We start from the raw sequence: 17,498 nt of genomic DNA, 5'->3' as shown, positions 1-17,498 counted from the left end.
GTTTCATGCGTGGTGTAAAACATGGTGCTCACGGGGCTTTGGACTTCTTCCATGGCAGCTAGCTTCTCAGATTGAGCATTGCAAAGGGCATGTGTCAATGCTGCAAGACTTCTAAAGGATTCTTCTGGCCAAGGCCTGGAGGTCACTTCCACAATATTCTGTTTGTCAAAAGCAAGTCACAGAACAGTCCAGACTCAAGGATGGGGAGACCACCCAGGGGTGTGACTCCCTGAGGTGCAGCTTTGGAGGGTCAGCTTTGGAGCCTCCATATCACAGCTGGGGAATGAGGAGCAGTGAAATCATCCAGTCTTTCAGGATGAGCTCTTCGCCAGGCCTTCAGTTCTGTTCATTTTCCTTTGAACTACCAAACAGGGGGACTTTTTACTTAATAGTATAGCCCCTCACTCAAGGGCAAAGATGGTGGTGGGTGAGTGACACATTGCAGACTTGGTAGAAGCCAAGTCAGTGCATCTAGACAAGTAAACTCTGATCCATCTCTCATCTTTGTGGCCCTGATAACTGTGGTGGCTTCATTATGCTCATTTTCTGCCTTAGCGTTCCCTGAACACAACTGAGAAATGACAACCCCTTTCCTCCTTTTGCAGCTTTCAAGGTAAAGGCAAGGTCCAGCAACAATGGGTACCGATTAAGTGCTTCCTAACGTCCGTGACAGATCACACTTCGCGTTAACGTGTTGACCTTTTCTGAATGCTTGGTCATTTGCTAGCCTTTTCCACTCTCTCCAGCTAATGATTTCAGTACCTGCTAGGAATTGATGCTGCGGATAATTACAATCTCTATTCCGAGTGTTGGAAAGGTCAACTAGATGGAGTGCTAAACCCCCTTCCAAGTCGTCCTGTGGCAACTTTTCTCAAAATAAGGGCAGCATTATTTCCTCCCACTTTGCCAGCAGTTGACTAGGCTGACGCTCCACTATGGCTGGTGATCACACCCAAAAAATCTTAGTGCTCTTTTCACATCTCCAGGTTCAGCTAGGAAGAGAAAATAGGAGGCTCCCAGTGGCTTCACAATACCCTAAGGTGGAGGAAAGGCTCTTCCGAGTAAAGAATGGCTATAGAAACGCTGTCCGTCAGCATTTATTTCCATGAACAGAAGCTCCCAGCTGCAGAGAATGCAAGTGCTGAGATGCACCAGGTTCCCAGAAGAGAGTATTTTTCTAATCTCTTTGAAGAACTCTGAAGTGCAGGAAGAAAGCCCCTTCCGTGTGCATGTATTTACCTTAGAAGACAGTTCAAACGTCTCTGTGTCGTGCCACCTGTCTTTCCAAGCAAAAATGATGCACGTCCCTCTTTTGAGTTATGTTAGAATGTTGTTTTAGAATTTACAAGAGCCTTTCATATAGAGCCCTAAATTGCCTCTTTATTTTGCTTTTTAAGAGCCTAAATTTTAGCCTTCATAGATTACTTGCTGCCACTTTTGAAATTTAAAATCTTACAGTTAACTGTAATACTTTACACTTTTGACATAAATAACTTCCTATCTATTTTAGCTCTTTCCTTTGGGTTTTGTTTTGTCTTCCTAGTCTCTGAAGGAATCTCAGTGTTCTTCACAATGCTGTTAAATTCCAACTCCCTGAGCTGATTGAAGGATCTCTTCAGTTGGTCTCCAAGAGACAGCACGTGGCAATATGATTATGTTTGCACCACTAAAATCATGTCAGTATAAAATGAGAAAGTCAGGGGCTCCCTGGTGGCTCAAGGGGTTAAGCACCACACTATGAAGCAATCCGCAGCCTCTGCAGCACGAGTTCCATCCCCGGCCAGCCAGGGAGCAACCCACATGGTGCAGCAGACCTCTCCTGTCTTGCCTGCTGCTCCCCTCAGCAGTGTATTTCAGTAGATCTGCCTGTTCTGTTCCCCACTCTGTCTCTGGTGAATCCTCTCACTTCCCCCCACCTCTGGCCTGTGCCCCAGCTCTTGTAAGCATAAATAAATAAATCTTAAAAAAAAATGAGAAAGTCAGTTAAAGAGGGCCTCCCCGGTGGCGCAGCGGTTGAGCGCTGGGTTGCGAAGCTGCCTGCAGCCTCTGCAGTGCCAGTTCGATCCCCGGCTGCTCCCCGGCCACCGGGTGAGGGCCCCACATGGCGCGCAGACCTCTCCTGCCGCCCGCTGCTCCCCTCAGCAGTGTACTTCGGTCCTTCTGCCTGCTCTGCTCCCCGCTCCGGCTCTGGTGAATTCTCTCACCCTCCTACGCTTCTGACTGTACCCAGTGCTTGTATAAATAAATAAATAAATAAATAAATAAATAAAAGAAAGAAAGTCAGTTCAAGAAAGGTGCCAAGGCATGCCACTTGAAAGAGAGAGAAAGAGAGAACTCCACCTTTGGCCTCATTGTTGAAAGGGATCTTAATAGCACACGCCTGGTTAGAATCTGAGCTGCTTCTTCCCATTGCTTTGCTAACTGCAACAGAATCACATCCAATGAAATTTGAAAATGAGGTGTGATCCCAAGGCATGACCCATCACCCCAAACCTGAGTCAAGGGCCTCTCCATCATGAAAGGATAAGAAGAGACTTTTCTAGACCTGGCCTGGACTCTGGCCTATGCATCTTCTTCCTTGGCTGATTTAGACTTGTATCCTTTCACTACATAAAATTGTAATCATAAGTATAAAAAAAAGTAAAATAATTTTAAAAGAGTAAAGAAAAGATTTTTGTTAAGAAATGAAGAAAGAAATTTAAGACAAATTTGATAGGAGCGGTTTAGGCAGGTTGTATATTTTCTTTGGCAGGTCAGCGCTGATTCAAAGATTAAATGTTTTTAACAAATTTATCCATTTAAAAAATATTGGCACTGCAAGTTGAAATTACTTGTCAAAAGTAGAAAATTCACTTGGAATTTATTATGAAATGATACTTCTGTGCTTTCAACTGGATTTTTAAAAAGTCTCTAGCAGGCCTTCGTAAAAAGAACTTATCTGATTAGTTGTATGTGGCATCTTCCATTTTCCAGTCTTCTCTTTCCAGTGAAGTGATTTTCAAATGACTTTTTAAATGACGTAGATATTTGTTTTTCTTCCTAGGATCTTAGGGTTGGGAATTCTAAGGAATCCAAAGCATCGCAGAGTTCATTCTTGCCGAGCTGTTGTAATGCGACAATTATGGATGAGAGGAAACTGAAGGAAAGCACATCCCCAGTCCTAATGATAAATAACATATTGGAATATTTTATTTCGTTTCAAATAACTTCATTTATTCATTAAGTGGTAAAATTAGAATCAATCTAGGTTATGTTTCAGGCAATTTGCAGAGAATTAATATAGACACAAAGACTTTCAATGCTATAAATATAATAGACATATTTTGAAAAATGGTTCCCATTTTAAAATTAACAAGGTGTATTGAGCAATCATTTTCCTGATAATCATGACAGAAAACAATTTCTGTGAAAGGTAGAGTCATGGATGGAACTTCTTTTGAGAAGCTTAGCGCTTCCTTGGCTACAGATCTCTCTGCTAGTGTGGCAGACAGAGGCTAAGATGGCCCCCAGTCTGAGACTGGGCCCCAAAGGCCCGATGGTCCCTGCCTCCGGGTCCTCACAGCTATGGCATTCCTGCTCCTCTAACCCAGGTGGTACCTATAACTAGCTTCTTACCAATAGAATATGGCAGGTGATGGATGTCACTCCTGTGGTTGTTGCATGTGTAGCTTCCACTTTGCTAGCAGACTCTCTCACTGTTTTTGATGAAGCAAATTGCTAGGTTGGGAAGGCCCATGTGGTGGGGAACTGAGGGTGACCATCTTGCCGCAGGCCTGCAAGGAATGGAGGGGCTCGTAACAGCCCAAGTGGGAACTTAATCTGCCCACAACCACAGAAGTGTGCTTATAAGTGGATCCTTCCCAACTGAGCTTTCAGAGGAGACCCCAGTCATGGCCATCACTGAGCCTTATGAAGGAACTGGACAAGACAAGCAAGTTACTAATCCATGCTCGTATTTCTGACTCGCAGAAATGCTGAGATAACGTACGTGGTTTTCCAGCACTAGATAACTAAGAAGGCTAGCATCTGCACTAGGCAGAGTAGTGACGGCCCCAAAGACGTCCATATCCTGATCCCCAGAATCTGTGACATTGTATATCTGATTCAGTTAAGGGTGGAAGGGTTAGCCTGGATTATCCAGAGAGGCCCAATGTAATCATGGGATCTTTATGCATGAAAGGGCTCTTGTGAATGGTGCTGCAGTAGATATCATTTCCTTTTCCCTTCACCACATTTTTACGTTTGGCCCAAGTAGCTGTACACACATCTAAACTTCTCTCTTCCTGCCCCGTCCCACGCTGTGCGTGCTCATGCTTCCATGTCACAAGAGTTGCCCCGCTCGCTTCCAGCACTTCACCTCCACAGCTCTGCTGCAGGAACAACCTTGTTCACGGCCTTTCAAGGCCAGTGGTCATTCGTGATAGAAACCAGGGTGTCATAGCCGGTCATAGTGTCGGTGACACTGACATTTCCCAAGCAGTGCCGGACTGCTCCCCTGAATTGCTACACTGTCTGCACGCCCGCCACCAAGGCTTCAGTGTCCATCTCGTCTGCTGAATGCTCATCTGCCCACACTGTCGCTTTATTACATCACCAAAGGACAATACTGGTGTCTGCTCCAGGGCCACGCTCTCTGCCAGCCCTTGGTGATTGGGAACTCACGGGAGCAGACGGGCCACCATCTAGTGTGCCGGCCGCCCCAGCACCACCATCCCAAACATTCTGATTCTTCCTGGACTCCCTGGGGTTCTGGGCTTCCTTTCCCTGCCCCACTGATCTCTCCTCCCCATCCCGCTCCCTACGCCAGGCTCACACACGCCGCTGCTGTGGCAAGTCAGTGGAATGAAGGCCCCCCTGTGATGTGAGTCAGTCAACCCACAGACCCATTAGTGCTAACAATGCGATTTGCAGTGGCTTCTTCAAGCAAACAGCAGCGCTGAAACACCCCTTCGCTTTATTCCTTTGAGCAATAAATCACCAACACAGGTAATTAATTAGGACCTAAAGTATAAAAGTCAGCTCCTTCTCCGCAACGGGGCAGCCGACCTTTCTCCTACTCGTGATAATCAAGGAACAAAGGCAGGAAGGAGGAAAAACTGTTATAACCCATAATGTGATTTTCCCCAAGGGTTTGCGTTATTTGAAAAGTTTGGGTTACTGGGGGACAATTAGATAAACCATGAGGTTACATGGGCCTGCTTGCAGCTACAGTGTTCCCGTCATGAGCAACTTTTCCCAGCACGTGCCTGTCTGAAATTGATGTCAAGGGCCCGGGTGCTGTTGGGTGGCGGACGCAGCAGCTCCGTGCTCTGGGGAGTGGTGTCAGCTGGGATGCTGGCTTTACATAAGAAACCTACAGGGATGTTTTTCTTGCATGAGGCTGACCCTGAGAAGACAGTGATGTTCAGTGAATGGATAGAATTTTTAAAAAGCTATCCCCCTTCGAGAAAATTGCAGGGAAAGCGATGAACAGCTGAAGTAAAAGGAGCAGGGGAGACTCAGTGCTGAGAGGCGATGTGTGTGAGGCTGCTCGAGTGGATGTCTCTGAAACTGTTCCTCCTTCGGCATGTTTTATTTCCGGGCCTGCTCTTTGGGATCCCAGCTATTACCTCCCGATGTAAGCCACGTAGGAAGCTCTCAAGTGGGCTGTTTGATTTTGGTTTTTCTCTGTGGTCTGAAAGCCCGCTTCTGAGTTCTTGATTTCCTCCGCGCCGGGAGCCCCAGGAACACTGAGCAGCACAGCACCCATCTCATTGCAAGAGAACGCTGTTCGGGTTCAGACTCTGCATTTCATAAAAATGAGTTTTTCCCTTTCTTTCTTTCTTACAGAAGCTGCAAAGAATCGATCCTCCTCACTGTCATTCAGCCTTACCCGGTAAGCGTCCGTGAGTAAACGCACGCCTGCGCGCGGGCTTCTGGCACCTGCCTCCCACTCCAGGGGAACCATGAGGATGGATAAATAACAGCAGAGTGAAATCACACGCACTCGCAGTGCAGATTTCAAAATCTCCACCTTTTGGACTTAGACCCCGTAGTAGCAAACCCATTCATTGGCGAAAAGAGAAAGTGCATGTAAGAATGATATAAAATAAAATATGAAAAAGAAAAAGAAAAGAGAAAGTACTTTTCCCGAATAGCTTGAAAACCAGCTGTGAGTCCCGTCGGACTCTCACATCAGGAAAGCACCCAAAACTCAAATCTTTCTTGTGGTTCCAGCTGAAAAAGCACAAGTTGTGGGAACATCTAGTTGCGGGAAGTGGAGGCCCCCTTGCTTTTCTTATTCCCGTCTCAACAAACTGGGTATTAGCGAACCGGGTATTAGCGACAACTGCCGTGGCTTGAAGTATTTCTACATCAGTGACAAGGTCTCATCTATGTCAGTCACCATCGTTTAACCAAACTCTTCATGTCCTCTGTCCCCCAATTTGCCTCCTAGCTGCTGCGGGCTAGGCGCGGCAGACAGGACAAACTGCATAGTCAAGATTCCGAGAAGATCACAAATAGAACTAACAAGACAACAAGTTATTCCACCCGGGCCATAACAATATGTCTTACAAGCTTTTTTAATAGTGACTTAATATTTAATAGTGACTGTTAGCTTTTAGTCCTAGTTCTCACACGCACACATCCATGTTTGGATCTGAAAACTCAGGACACAACAAAATGTGAGAGAACCAAAGTTTGAGATCTAGTCCCCAGCAAGAAAACAGATGAGCCCATGCCGGCCCCGACCCAGGGCTCCTCATCTTGGCGATAAGGTCAGGTTGCCCCGTCCACCCTGCTACGCCATCTCATAGCCTCCTTACCTTTCAAGTCTCAGTACCACTCTGAACGCTGCTTCCTATTGCTGTTGGACGCTGCTGACGCTTGGGCTGGGAACGCTTTATCGGGGAGGGCTGTCGAGGGCACTGGAGGGTGTGGAACAGCACCCCTGCCCTCTATGTAGCAGATGCCAGGAGCCCCCCCCCCCCTTTCAGAGTGGTAACAACCAAAACTACCCCCAGACATTGCCAAGTGTTGGCTGGAGAGCACAGCCACCTCCACTTGGGAGTCACTGTCCCACCCAGCACCTCCCTTGTTGATCTGGTGCAAAGTAGCTTATTCTGCCTCTGAAGATAAAAGTTGAAACCCCAACGTGACTAGATTCACGAATGTGGAGAGAAGTGTGAACAGGAGAATGAGAGACACCACAATTTTTGCTGATCTATTTGTGTTTAGATTTTCCTACAAGCAAATTGCTTCTATTCACCCCTCTCCACCCCCTGCCATGAAGTGACCCTAAATTTATTTATATATCTATTGATTTATTGAGGCAGCATTGGTTGACAGCACTGTATGATTTAGGGGGCTAGGGTTACGCCTTCTCAGATCTATGTCGCCACACCTTCCCACCACCACAGCCCCCCACAGTCCTTTACCCCAGGGGACCACTAGGCCCCTTTCCCTTTGCTCCCACTCCCACCTCTATAGCCTTAATTCTACACTCATATTTCTAGGGGTTAAAAAATTGGGGGCGTTCATTTATTTGCTGAACATTCTCTCAGCAACCGAGATGGACACGCAGAAACAGATGGCCCGCCGAGGAAGTCCATAGATTCTGCTTTTATTACAGACAATACAAATTAGCATTTAAATGTCTTTGCAACATGCTGGTCAGCATTTTTTTAGGTTGTATTTCTTCTGCATAATAAAAGCCAGTCAAAACAGAGTCGATGTTTACCCTTCTCAGCACATCCTCCTTGTGCCCGGGCTGCCCTGATATGACCCAGACTAAGAGCCCAACACTCAGGGGGCCCAGCTCCAGGGGGGCTGAGGGCAGAGTCTTCGGACCCCTGAAATTCTCTGCTAAGAAGTCATTCTTCACAGTTTGCTGCCTTATTTGATGTTATCTGGAAGGCTTTCTCCCTCCACGCCGTTTACTTTATTTCTTAGAAGAAAACTTGTGGAGCTATAGAAGCAGAACAATATATTTGAGCAAACCTTTTCCTCAGAGACAACCAGTTATAAACATGCCGGCCTAGTTCCCTCCAGCCTTTCCTGCTAAGCCCTGTCATTAGTTGAGATTATATTGTACGTATAATTTTCCTCTGCTTTTTTCACTTGGTGTTTCATAACCATTTTCCCATGTCATCGAGAATTCTTTATAAGCATCCTTTTGAAAGCTGGAAAATGATATATTAAACCAAGATCCACTGAACCAGCTCCCTATCGTTGAGCCCATCATACTGTCTTTTCTATTATAAATAAGTCTGCAGAGAACATCTTTGTGCATAAATTTTTATCTGTATTTACTAGTATTTCCTCAGGATAGAATTTTAGAAAGGAAATTTCTGGGTTACTAATGGATTTTTTTTTTCTTTTGTTCTGCCGTACCATCTCTTTTCTTTGTGCTGTTCCCCTTTTATTACAGCTCTTTCTTGGCCAGCTCCTTCCTTTCCCTTTCCCAGTTCCCAAGTCTAGAACTGCCTGAACTGCCCGGACCAGCTGTCCCTGAGACAGAGTCGAGAGTCTCTGTAACCTCCCTCGCACAATCCCAATTCAGTGGGACTGGGGCTAAGTCTCCCTCAGTTCTGGCGTTTCTAGGCATTCACAGCCCTTTGGGTTTCCCCAGGCCAGAGATCTGAGCCCACATGTCCTTCCTGTTCCTTCCACTGTGTTCCACTTACCCGAGAGAGGCTACCCATCTCCTCGTGGAAGCTCTAGTGCAGCCAACACTGTCGAACTCACACCTTGGATATGCCCGCCCAATTTCCGACTGAGAGCAGGACAATTCTTTGCTTGTGTGCCTCTCTGGTCACAGGAGCATGCTTGGGGTGTGGAAGGAAATGGCACTCCCAGAAACCATTTGCAACATCACTGATGGACAGGAGCTGAGGGGACAGGCCCTGCTCCCTCCCTTCATGTAACTGTGAGGTCTGCTTTCCGCCTTGTTTCCCAAAGGTTCCCAGCAGCCAGCGTTAAGCCCCATTTGTTACATTGGTGCCTGACTTAACAAAGCATGCCTCATTGGCTTCTCCCTCCCTGCTTCCCATCCCCCCATATATCTTTGCTTCCTGGGAACACCTACCAAATCAGCTACCTGCTTCCAATCCTTGTCTTAGGGTCTGCTTTGGGGAAACTCCAACTAAGTCACCCAGTAATCTGTGAACCAGTTAGTCCTTATCAATATTGACCCAATGCCTATTCTATAAGTAGTGATGGAGATTGCAAGTTCGAGACTTTACACTTTGGTTCCAGGAATTAATCTTACGCAATATTTTTCAGACCATGTTCTGGTGACTTCTAAGAGCATCTAAAGCATTTGAAGCACACATAGATTGTCACACATCTGTGGTGGCCACTTTAGCAACAGTTAATTTGGAAAGATGTGCAGGGGTGGATTGGAGGCCTTCTAATCTTAAAATTAATTAAGAATCTGATCATTCTAAATGGTAATTACTTGTCATTTTTACTACAGGATATGAAGTGCTTGTGATCAGCATCTACAGTAATGAACACTGCTGAGAATGTATCCCTCAGGGTTTTGAGCAGTGCATGCACATTGTATAGTTTTTGAGCTATGAAGTGAGATCTGAGTTAAAACTGCAGTCATGATTCGTTGACCTCCTCTGTGTACCACCAGTACACCTCCTCTGTGTACCTCCTCTGTGTAACTCCAGCCGGTAGAATAAGCCATTAGTTGGATTCTAATTCAGTAGCCTTCATACGTGGAGAGCTTATTTTGTATTATCAAACAATTTTTGAAATGCATGTTGATTTTAAGAATTAGTCACAAATTCAGAGCAAGAAAAATGCACTTACTGTGGTTTCTTAGTTAAACGTTTGTCCCAAGCCTGTTGACTTGGAATTATGTGGAAAATAACATGGACTTAACCTAAGCTGTCTAATTTCCTTCCTGGTTTTCCTAGATAACCATGCTTGTCGTCAGAGCGTGGTAAATAAATATGAGGATGCAACTGCATGAGGTGGACATGCTCTAGCTACAGAGAGAAGCATCCCCAGAACCTCAAGTTCTGCTATTTGGGGGGTCACTTACTTCAGCGACAAATAACCTATATAATTCCATGAGAACATCACTAGGCACATCACTGCATTCTAAGATTAAGATTATATATCAAATGATATGCATTTTAAAAAAAGCTCTGTTAGACTTTTTTATTGAGGCAAAGAATTATATAGAACATTTTAGAAAATATGGTAAAATATTGCATTTTGAAATTCAAATGTGTAGAGGAATAAACCTCAGTATGTGGCACACAGTGAAACTGAACACAAGTGAAATGCTTCGCTCCCAAGCAATGCTGGAGAAGCGGGTATTAGTGCATTCAAACATCTCATCTAATTAGTAGTGTCTGTTCTGGGTAACTTTATTACAAACGCTTCACTTGTGCGAAACTCATTGTGCCAATGTAAATATCGCCTGCTTTAGATCATTAAAAGAGAATAAGTGTTTCCCTTCAGCTAACAAATGGCATATCAAAAGCAAATGAACCCACTACTGTATGATTTGTTCGTTAATCATTACTAAACTTGGCCTATAATTACAAAGATACCGATGAGAACACCGCTGTCACATCACTTTAGCTCTGCAGCAAGACTTTCAGAAATCACGCTGAGCATGTTTACAGCTGTTCTTTCTTGAGGAGCAGCTTTTCAGAGATTGGGGGGGAGTTGTTTTATTTTATGTTAAGACAACAGCCATTCTTTTAAAACAGCTTGCTTAAATGCCGGCATTGAAACTCTAGAGGTCAAACTATCCTTCCATCCAGTCCTGTAAGACACAAAGACTATGATGGGTGTGATGACAAACCTTGGAAATAACAGCATTCTCCCAGTGTATAAGTACAGTTCCATCTAGGAATAGCCATATACATGTTTTATCATTTGTAACAGTGATTATTTTTATTTTAATAAAATAGATAATAAAAATTAACCATTTTTAAATATGCAGTTCTATGTCATTAAATTCAGATTTTTGTGAAACCATCACTATTTAGTTCTAGAACATTTTCGTCATTCCAAAAGTATACTTAGTTTCCCATTAAAGAGTCTCCCCATCCTTCCTTCCCTCAGCCTCTGATAACCCTCTTTGCCTATTCCTCTTTGCCTATTCTGGACATTTCATATAAATGGAATGATATAATAAGTAGTCTTTTGTGTCTGTTTTTTTTTTTTTTTTCATTTAGAATAATGTCACATGGATGAGAATGTGTATGTCACATCCATTTATTAAAACTTCATTCCCTTTTATGGTTGACTGATATTCCATTGTGTGAATATACCATATTTCACTTATCCATTCCATCATATTGCTTTTTATTTGATCTCAAAAATATTTGTATTTGACAAAAATGGTATTCTTTTTTTTTTCTTGAAATTCCAAATACAGCATACCATAATTGCTTTTCTTCCTTGCATTTAAGGGAATACACAGAAGGTTGAACATCTATGTTGACCCTAAAGTCAATTACTAGAATTCTTTATACAATAGCCTCAATCTTTTAGGACTATATAATATGGGAAACATGCAATTTCTAATATTTGACCATTTAGTCTATAAAGTAGCAATTATATGAGTCAGACTAAACACTTGCCTCTATATTAGGTTCAATAGAGAATGCAATTCCTTTAAAAAATAAACAGCACCTACAACATAATAGTCATCTAGAAGATGTGAATATCCTCCCCTAAGACGTCATAAAAATTTTGCAATAAGGGTGATTCTCAGATGGAGTCAATTTACCAACACCATGCAGCAGGGGATCCCTGGATCCCAGAACCTTCCTAAGCAGGTTTTCCCATTGCACTTTCAGTTTCCAAGGAAGGAAGGGTCGCTCAGCCCTTCTTCCCAATAAAAGAAAGAGAAAGGGTCATAAAGTTCAAAGGACTCGTAAGTTGAACTAGAATGTGAGGTCAACTAAGGTTTTCTCTCCATCCTGCCCAGTAAGATCGCAGGATCATAGATTACCAACAAAAGGCTAAAGCTCAGGTTTGGGATACATGCAGAACATAGAGTGTGTGTATATGTATGTGTTGTGCACACATGCACACGCATCACACACATGTACTGCCCATATGCCCTCAATGTGAATAGCAATGGGATTATCAGTCATTTTAGAACAATCAGTGGTTCTTCTCTGCCTCATTAATATAGATAATTAATGATCAACTCATAAACCCAGCAGTCGATTTGGCCACCTCCTTACCTTCCATAGTGTACTCAAAGGTCTGTATTAAAAACAGACATCAGGGCCTCCTCTGGTGGCGCAGCGGCTGAGCGCTGGGCTGCGAGGCTGCCCGCAGCCTCTGCAGCACCAGTTCGATCCCCGGCCACCGGCGAGGGTCCCACAGAAATAAATAAATAATAAAAATAAAAACAGACATCATTTAAAAAGTTCCTTGGAAATGTACTTAGTCAGAATATGGAACATGTGCTTTGTAGTTCTGGTCTGGTGACTTAATCAAACCTAGCACTTTATGAGCATGACAGGATTTCAGCTGCATCCATAATTTCTGTTTCATCCTTAAATTGGGCAGATACCAAAGACTTTGCTTTTTAGCAAAAATACTGCATGTCTGGGAGGGTAAAGATAGAAAATAGCTGTTACGAGGTTTGCTTTATGTAACCAGTAATCCAATAAAATGTTTTCTTTTTTTCTAGTCTCCTAAATCAGCATTTATTAGTGCTGCAAAAAAGGCAAGATTAAAGTCAAATCCAGTCAAAGTGCGCTTCTCTGAGGAGGTCATCATCAATGGCCAAGTGTCGGTGAGTTAAGTCCCCTACTTGTGACTCAGACAAGGCCAGCAGTGTCCCTAGATGATCAGTCTGGAATCAGCTGTTTGATTTCATGAGGTGCTGAATCTCAGGGTTATAAAGGGCTTGAGAGATCATGTGCCTGAATTCCTTCCAACATATCCAGTATTTCCTGGAATGCTTCCAGTATGAGAGACCTCACTACTTTGTTGGTTTTATTTGAGATGCTGACATTGCCTCCTATTGAGTAAAAGATGTCCCTTTGAAACCTCCACCTGTTTCTGTCTATTCTGCCAGCTAAGCATTCTTCCATCGGATGGCCTTTTGTGTGCTTTGAGTAAGATATTGTGTTTCCCTTAAGTTTCTTCTTATCCAAGAAAAAAATGTGTTCTTTCAACTAATCAAAATTGCAAAGGTAAAAAGATAGAAAAGTCTCATATATGCAGCCAGAAATGAAGCAGTACTGCCCAGCCTCCACCAATCGGCCTCGATAGAAATCATGATTACGCAGGCACATAGCCGAGCTTCAAAATGAATAATGCAAACATCAACAGGGTGCTTTATTTTCAATTTTTCCCTGAAACATCGAGCGTGGTGTTTCTCGTTTTTAGAAAGCTGCCATCTAGGGCACTAATGTTTGGTTTTTTTGTGTTTGTTTTTTTTTTTTTTTTGACTTTTGAGATGCTAGCTTTTGTCAGTGAGGTTTTGTTGTTGCTGCTGGTGTTTAAATAAACCCACAAGGACAAAGTCTCAAACATGGCATGCTCGTAATGGGTCACAGACCTACCTCTGCACATCCGGGGTCAAACGGTCCAGGTGCCTTCTGTTCCACGCTTGCTGACCTCTTGGATTCCAGGGGCTCAGAGGTCCTGTGCAAGGGGACTAAGAGTGACCTAGTGCAAGCCTGGGAGCATTTTAGCTGCAGCCTTGTGCTCCCAATCACCTTCTCCCACCTCACCCCCTCTGGCCCTGTTCACACCATGGTCTGTTCTGCTGGCGTTGGCGGATCCTCTGTCACTCTGGATGCAGGGTTGCCCTGCATTAGTGGGTATCAGCAAGACTGTTCCAGTTTAAGGGTGGAGAGTTCCACCAGAGGAATCGCTGTATCGCAGAAGGTCATCTGAAACATCCCTCATCTTCCTCAAGCTTCTGGGCATGAGATTGTGCAAAGAATTCATGCCTCTTTCAAGAGGATATGATTCTAGAAACTGCTGCAGGAAATTTCAACTTGTCCCTAGATAAAAGAAGGTGCTTCTGGGTGGCTGGAGTGTAAGGGCGGTGCTGGGGTTGCTCATCTCCCAGGGTCTGTGTGCTTGACCGGGGCTAGGTCCAGCGGGACATCGGGTGCCTGGTGCTCCTCAGCCTTTGCTCCCATCTTCAGCCCAGTCTCCTCTGCTCCGCTCAGCCATTGCATGTCATTTAGTCTCAACTTTGAGCGCAACTAACTCAGTGCATTGGATAGCAGGAAGTTGTGTGTGACGTCATAGGACTAAAGAGACAGAAGGAGTGGAGAGAAAGTGCTAGGCCATGAAAGCCATGTCGCCTGTTATGGAAATACTTAGGAAGTGGATTTTCTTGGACCAACTCTCGGACAATAGCAAACCTCTCAAAACTTCATCTTCAGTGAAGGATGCTTCCATGGTTGCTGAGTGCCCTGTGACCCTGCAACCTTATGAGCTCCTGCATGTGAGTGACACAGCTCACCCCGAAGATGCCTGGAACTCATCCAACATGCCTCCTCCCTCCCCGCACACTCATCTCTTTCTAGTTCCAATGAAAGAGAAAATCGAAAGGACTACATTTCTGCTGTTGACTTAGTCGTGTGTTGTGCCTTCTTTTTGAGTTATTGCTAAATTAGTATCTATTTGTTATACTCTTTTAACCCACTAAGCCATTCCTTCTATTTCCCCCTTGAGTTGGAGGAACATTCCCGAATGGGTTAAAAATCATCTCACAAAATCACTTTACTGTCGAAGCACATTAATATCTGTGATTCGCCATCATGACTGCCAGGCGCCACCAGGCACCCCCAGACACCGCCGCTGCGGCCCTCTCGCCCAGGCCATCCTGCCTGCTGGTGCAGGCTTGGAGTCCTACACACTGTGGCTTAATTACAAGGAAGTCTTTCTGAAATTGTGTTTTCCAGTGGGAAACCTTGATTTAAAAAAGTAGAATTCATCTAATTGATTTTATGGTAGGAAGATGTCTTTCACGTGAATCAACTGAATTATCTGTCGCCAGAAAAGAATTTTGCTCTCAACAACTGAACTCAGATGTCACCAAAGGGACACCTTGGTTGGCCTTAGAGGATTCAACTGTTGTGTTTTTTGCTGTAATGAGAATAAATGGTCTAGCTGTGATACTGCCGCTGCTCCTGTGAAGAGCAGTATTCTAATTCGCCCGACTTACACCGCTTTCTTTTTTCTTTTTGGCTAAACAGGAAACTGTTAAGGATAATTCACTTCTTTTTATGCCAAATGTTTTGAAAGTCTATCTGGAAAATGGGCAGACCAAGTCATTTCGTTTTGACTGCAGCACCTCCATAAAGGTAAAAGGACCCTCTAAACTGCCTGGGCATTGCCAAGTACACTGTGGAAGTGCTCTGTGGGTCTTGTCTTTCAGAATCATCTGTTGGTTTCTGATATTTTGTTGGTTGTTACCAAATCTAGTAGCATGTGAATACTTAAAAACAAAATGCTTAACTAAGAAGCTTCTGTGTATGTGTGTGAGAGAGAGACAGACAGAGACAGAGACAAATATGCCATCAGTGAAGAAACACTAGGGCTAGTCATTTTAATGCAACTGCAGATTAATTAAAATAGTGTGACTGTCACCAAGAAGGTTTGGCACCCTTCCCAAAGCAGCATGATTTCTCAGCAATGTCAGCCGCCAAGATGATTAAGATGTTAGCTGTTAATTGAATGTCTGCTACTTTGGTGTCCAGCACAAACAAGGCATCGAATAATGTAAAGATAACATTTGCTTTTAATTACTGTAAGCAATTTCATGGAAATGATGGATAAAAAGGCAGAAATGAGGCATGCTTCTTAGGAGAAGGAGTGAAAAGGAAGAGTCATGCCTCAGTATTTCAAGTACAGTCATGCCTCTGCATTTCAGAGCCACAGGTGAGATTTACATAATAGGGATTTAAACAAAGCATATGGGTTTTCCTCCCAGTGCTTCGTTCATGGGAGGGAGGGGGGTACATCATCTCTTTTTTATTGGCTAAAAGTGTGTTCAGAAATTGATTGTTCCCTGATGCTCTATCAGCCTAAAATAGACTTTCTTCAAATGGCACAGTAAAAATTTTATTGAGTTTTTTAAAAAAAAAGTGTCCCTAGTGATGATCTGTACGATAATGTATCGGGAGAATATCAGCTCTTAAATATCAGTACTTAAAATGTCTATCAATAGTCAACTCCTAATTCTCAGGTTTTTTAATTATTCAGCATAAACCTTATGAGCAGAAGTGGTTCTGCAAGGGCCCACTTGCTGCACATTCTGACTGCCATGACACCAGCAAGCAGCTTGTTTGGAATTGCTATAAACAGGTAGTGATTTAGCAGGTAATAGAGCAGACGATAGTAGTGGATTGATGATGGAGCATTTAAATTATCTTTAAATCATTCCAGATGAAATATGAACTTCCTTTGTAGAGAATGCTAATGGTAATTAGTATCTGAAAAAGTCCCTTTCCTTTATTCCTACTCAAAATCAATTTATGGTGAGATATTACTCCAATTACTGAAAAAGTCACCTAAGGGTCTGCAAACTTTTTCCAGGAAGGGCTCAAGAGCAAATGTGTGAGGCCTCATGAGCCATTTCATCTCTCTTGTCACTACTCAACTTGTGTCACGAAAATAGCCAGAGATAGGTGGGCTCGGGAAGTCGTGAAGACCACCCTCGGTTTCGGTGATTCACTTGAAGGACTCACAGAAAGCATCAAATTGTTATACTCACAATTGTAGTTTATTACAACAAAAGGCTCCAAATGTAAGTCAACAATGGGACAAAGTGTGCAGGGCGGTAGAGAGTAGGCACAGAGCTCCAGGTGACCTCTCCCAGCGGAGTCCACAGACAGTGCTATTCCACCTGGCAATGCTCCCTGACAATGAGCAGGGAGTGCTGCTACCCAGGGAAACTTACCTGGGCCTGGAGTTCAGGGTTTTTGTTGGGTTTTGTCCACATGGACACAGAAGACCATCTGTATGGTCTAGAGGTCAAGCTGATTTCACATGGCCCACAGTCTCCACCAAAAATCACTGTTGGGGGGGCCTCCCTGGTGGCACAAGGGGTTAAGTCTCAGCATTAAGAAGCTATCCACAGCCACTGCAGCATGAATTTGATCCCCAGCCAGGGAGCTACGCACATGGCACAGCAGACCTCTTCTGTCTCACCCGCTGCTCCCCTCAGCAGTGGATTTCAGTCAATCTGCCTGTTCTGCTTCCCACTCTGTCTCTGGTGAATCCTCTCACCCCCATACAGCAACTCTCTCTGGCCTACACCCCAGCTCTTGTATGCATAAATAAATGAAATAAATCTTTTTAAAAAAATCACTGTTGGGATGGACTATCTGGTATGGCCCAAACCCCTAGGTAAACAAGAGGCAGGACATTCCAAGGATTTAGAGGTTACCTCCCAAGGGCCAGGAGCACAGAGGCAAAGCTTTCTTTAGGTATGGTTAACCCTTCACTGCAGAGACAATGCGTAAATGAATAGACACCATCACATTTGACCCATGGGT

The 17,498-nt window shown here is 44.0% G+C and overlaps 1 protein-coding gene across 4 annotated transcripts in view; it reads left to right on the top strand.

Moving 5' to 3' along the window:
- Nucleotides 1-17,498, top strand: part of FRMPD4 (FERM and PDZ domain containing 4) — a 701,451-nt gene that overhangs the window by 652,324 nt on the left and 31,629 nt on the right. For all 4 annotated transcript variants that reach the window (XM_037512714.2, XM_054695851.1, XM_054695853.1 and 1 more), the window contains 3 exons: nt 5,830-5,875; nt 12,662-12,766; nt 15,195-15,302. In XM_037512714.2, the coding sequence (XP_037368611.2) occupies nt 5,830-5,875; nt 12,662-12,766; nt 15,195-15,302 (259 nt within the window). The remainder of the gene's footprint in view (nt 1-5,829; nt 5,876-12,661; nt 12,767-15,194; nt 15,303-17,498) is intronic.

The sequence above is a fragment of the Talpa occidentalis genome, unplaced genomic scaffold, assembly GCF_014898055.3.
Source record: "Talpa occidentalis isolate TD23 unplaced genomic scaffold, MPIMG_talOcc4v2.1 talOcc4.15, whole genome shotgun sequence".
NCBI classification, from domain to species: Eukaryota; Metazoa; Chordata; class Mammalia; order Eulipotyphla; family Talpidae; genus Talpa; species Talpa occidentalis.
This window is presented reverse-complemented; position numbering and strand designations above follow the sequence as displayed.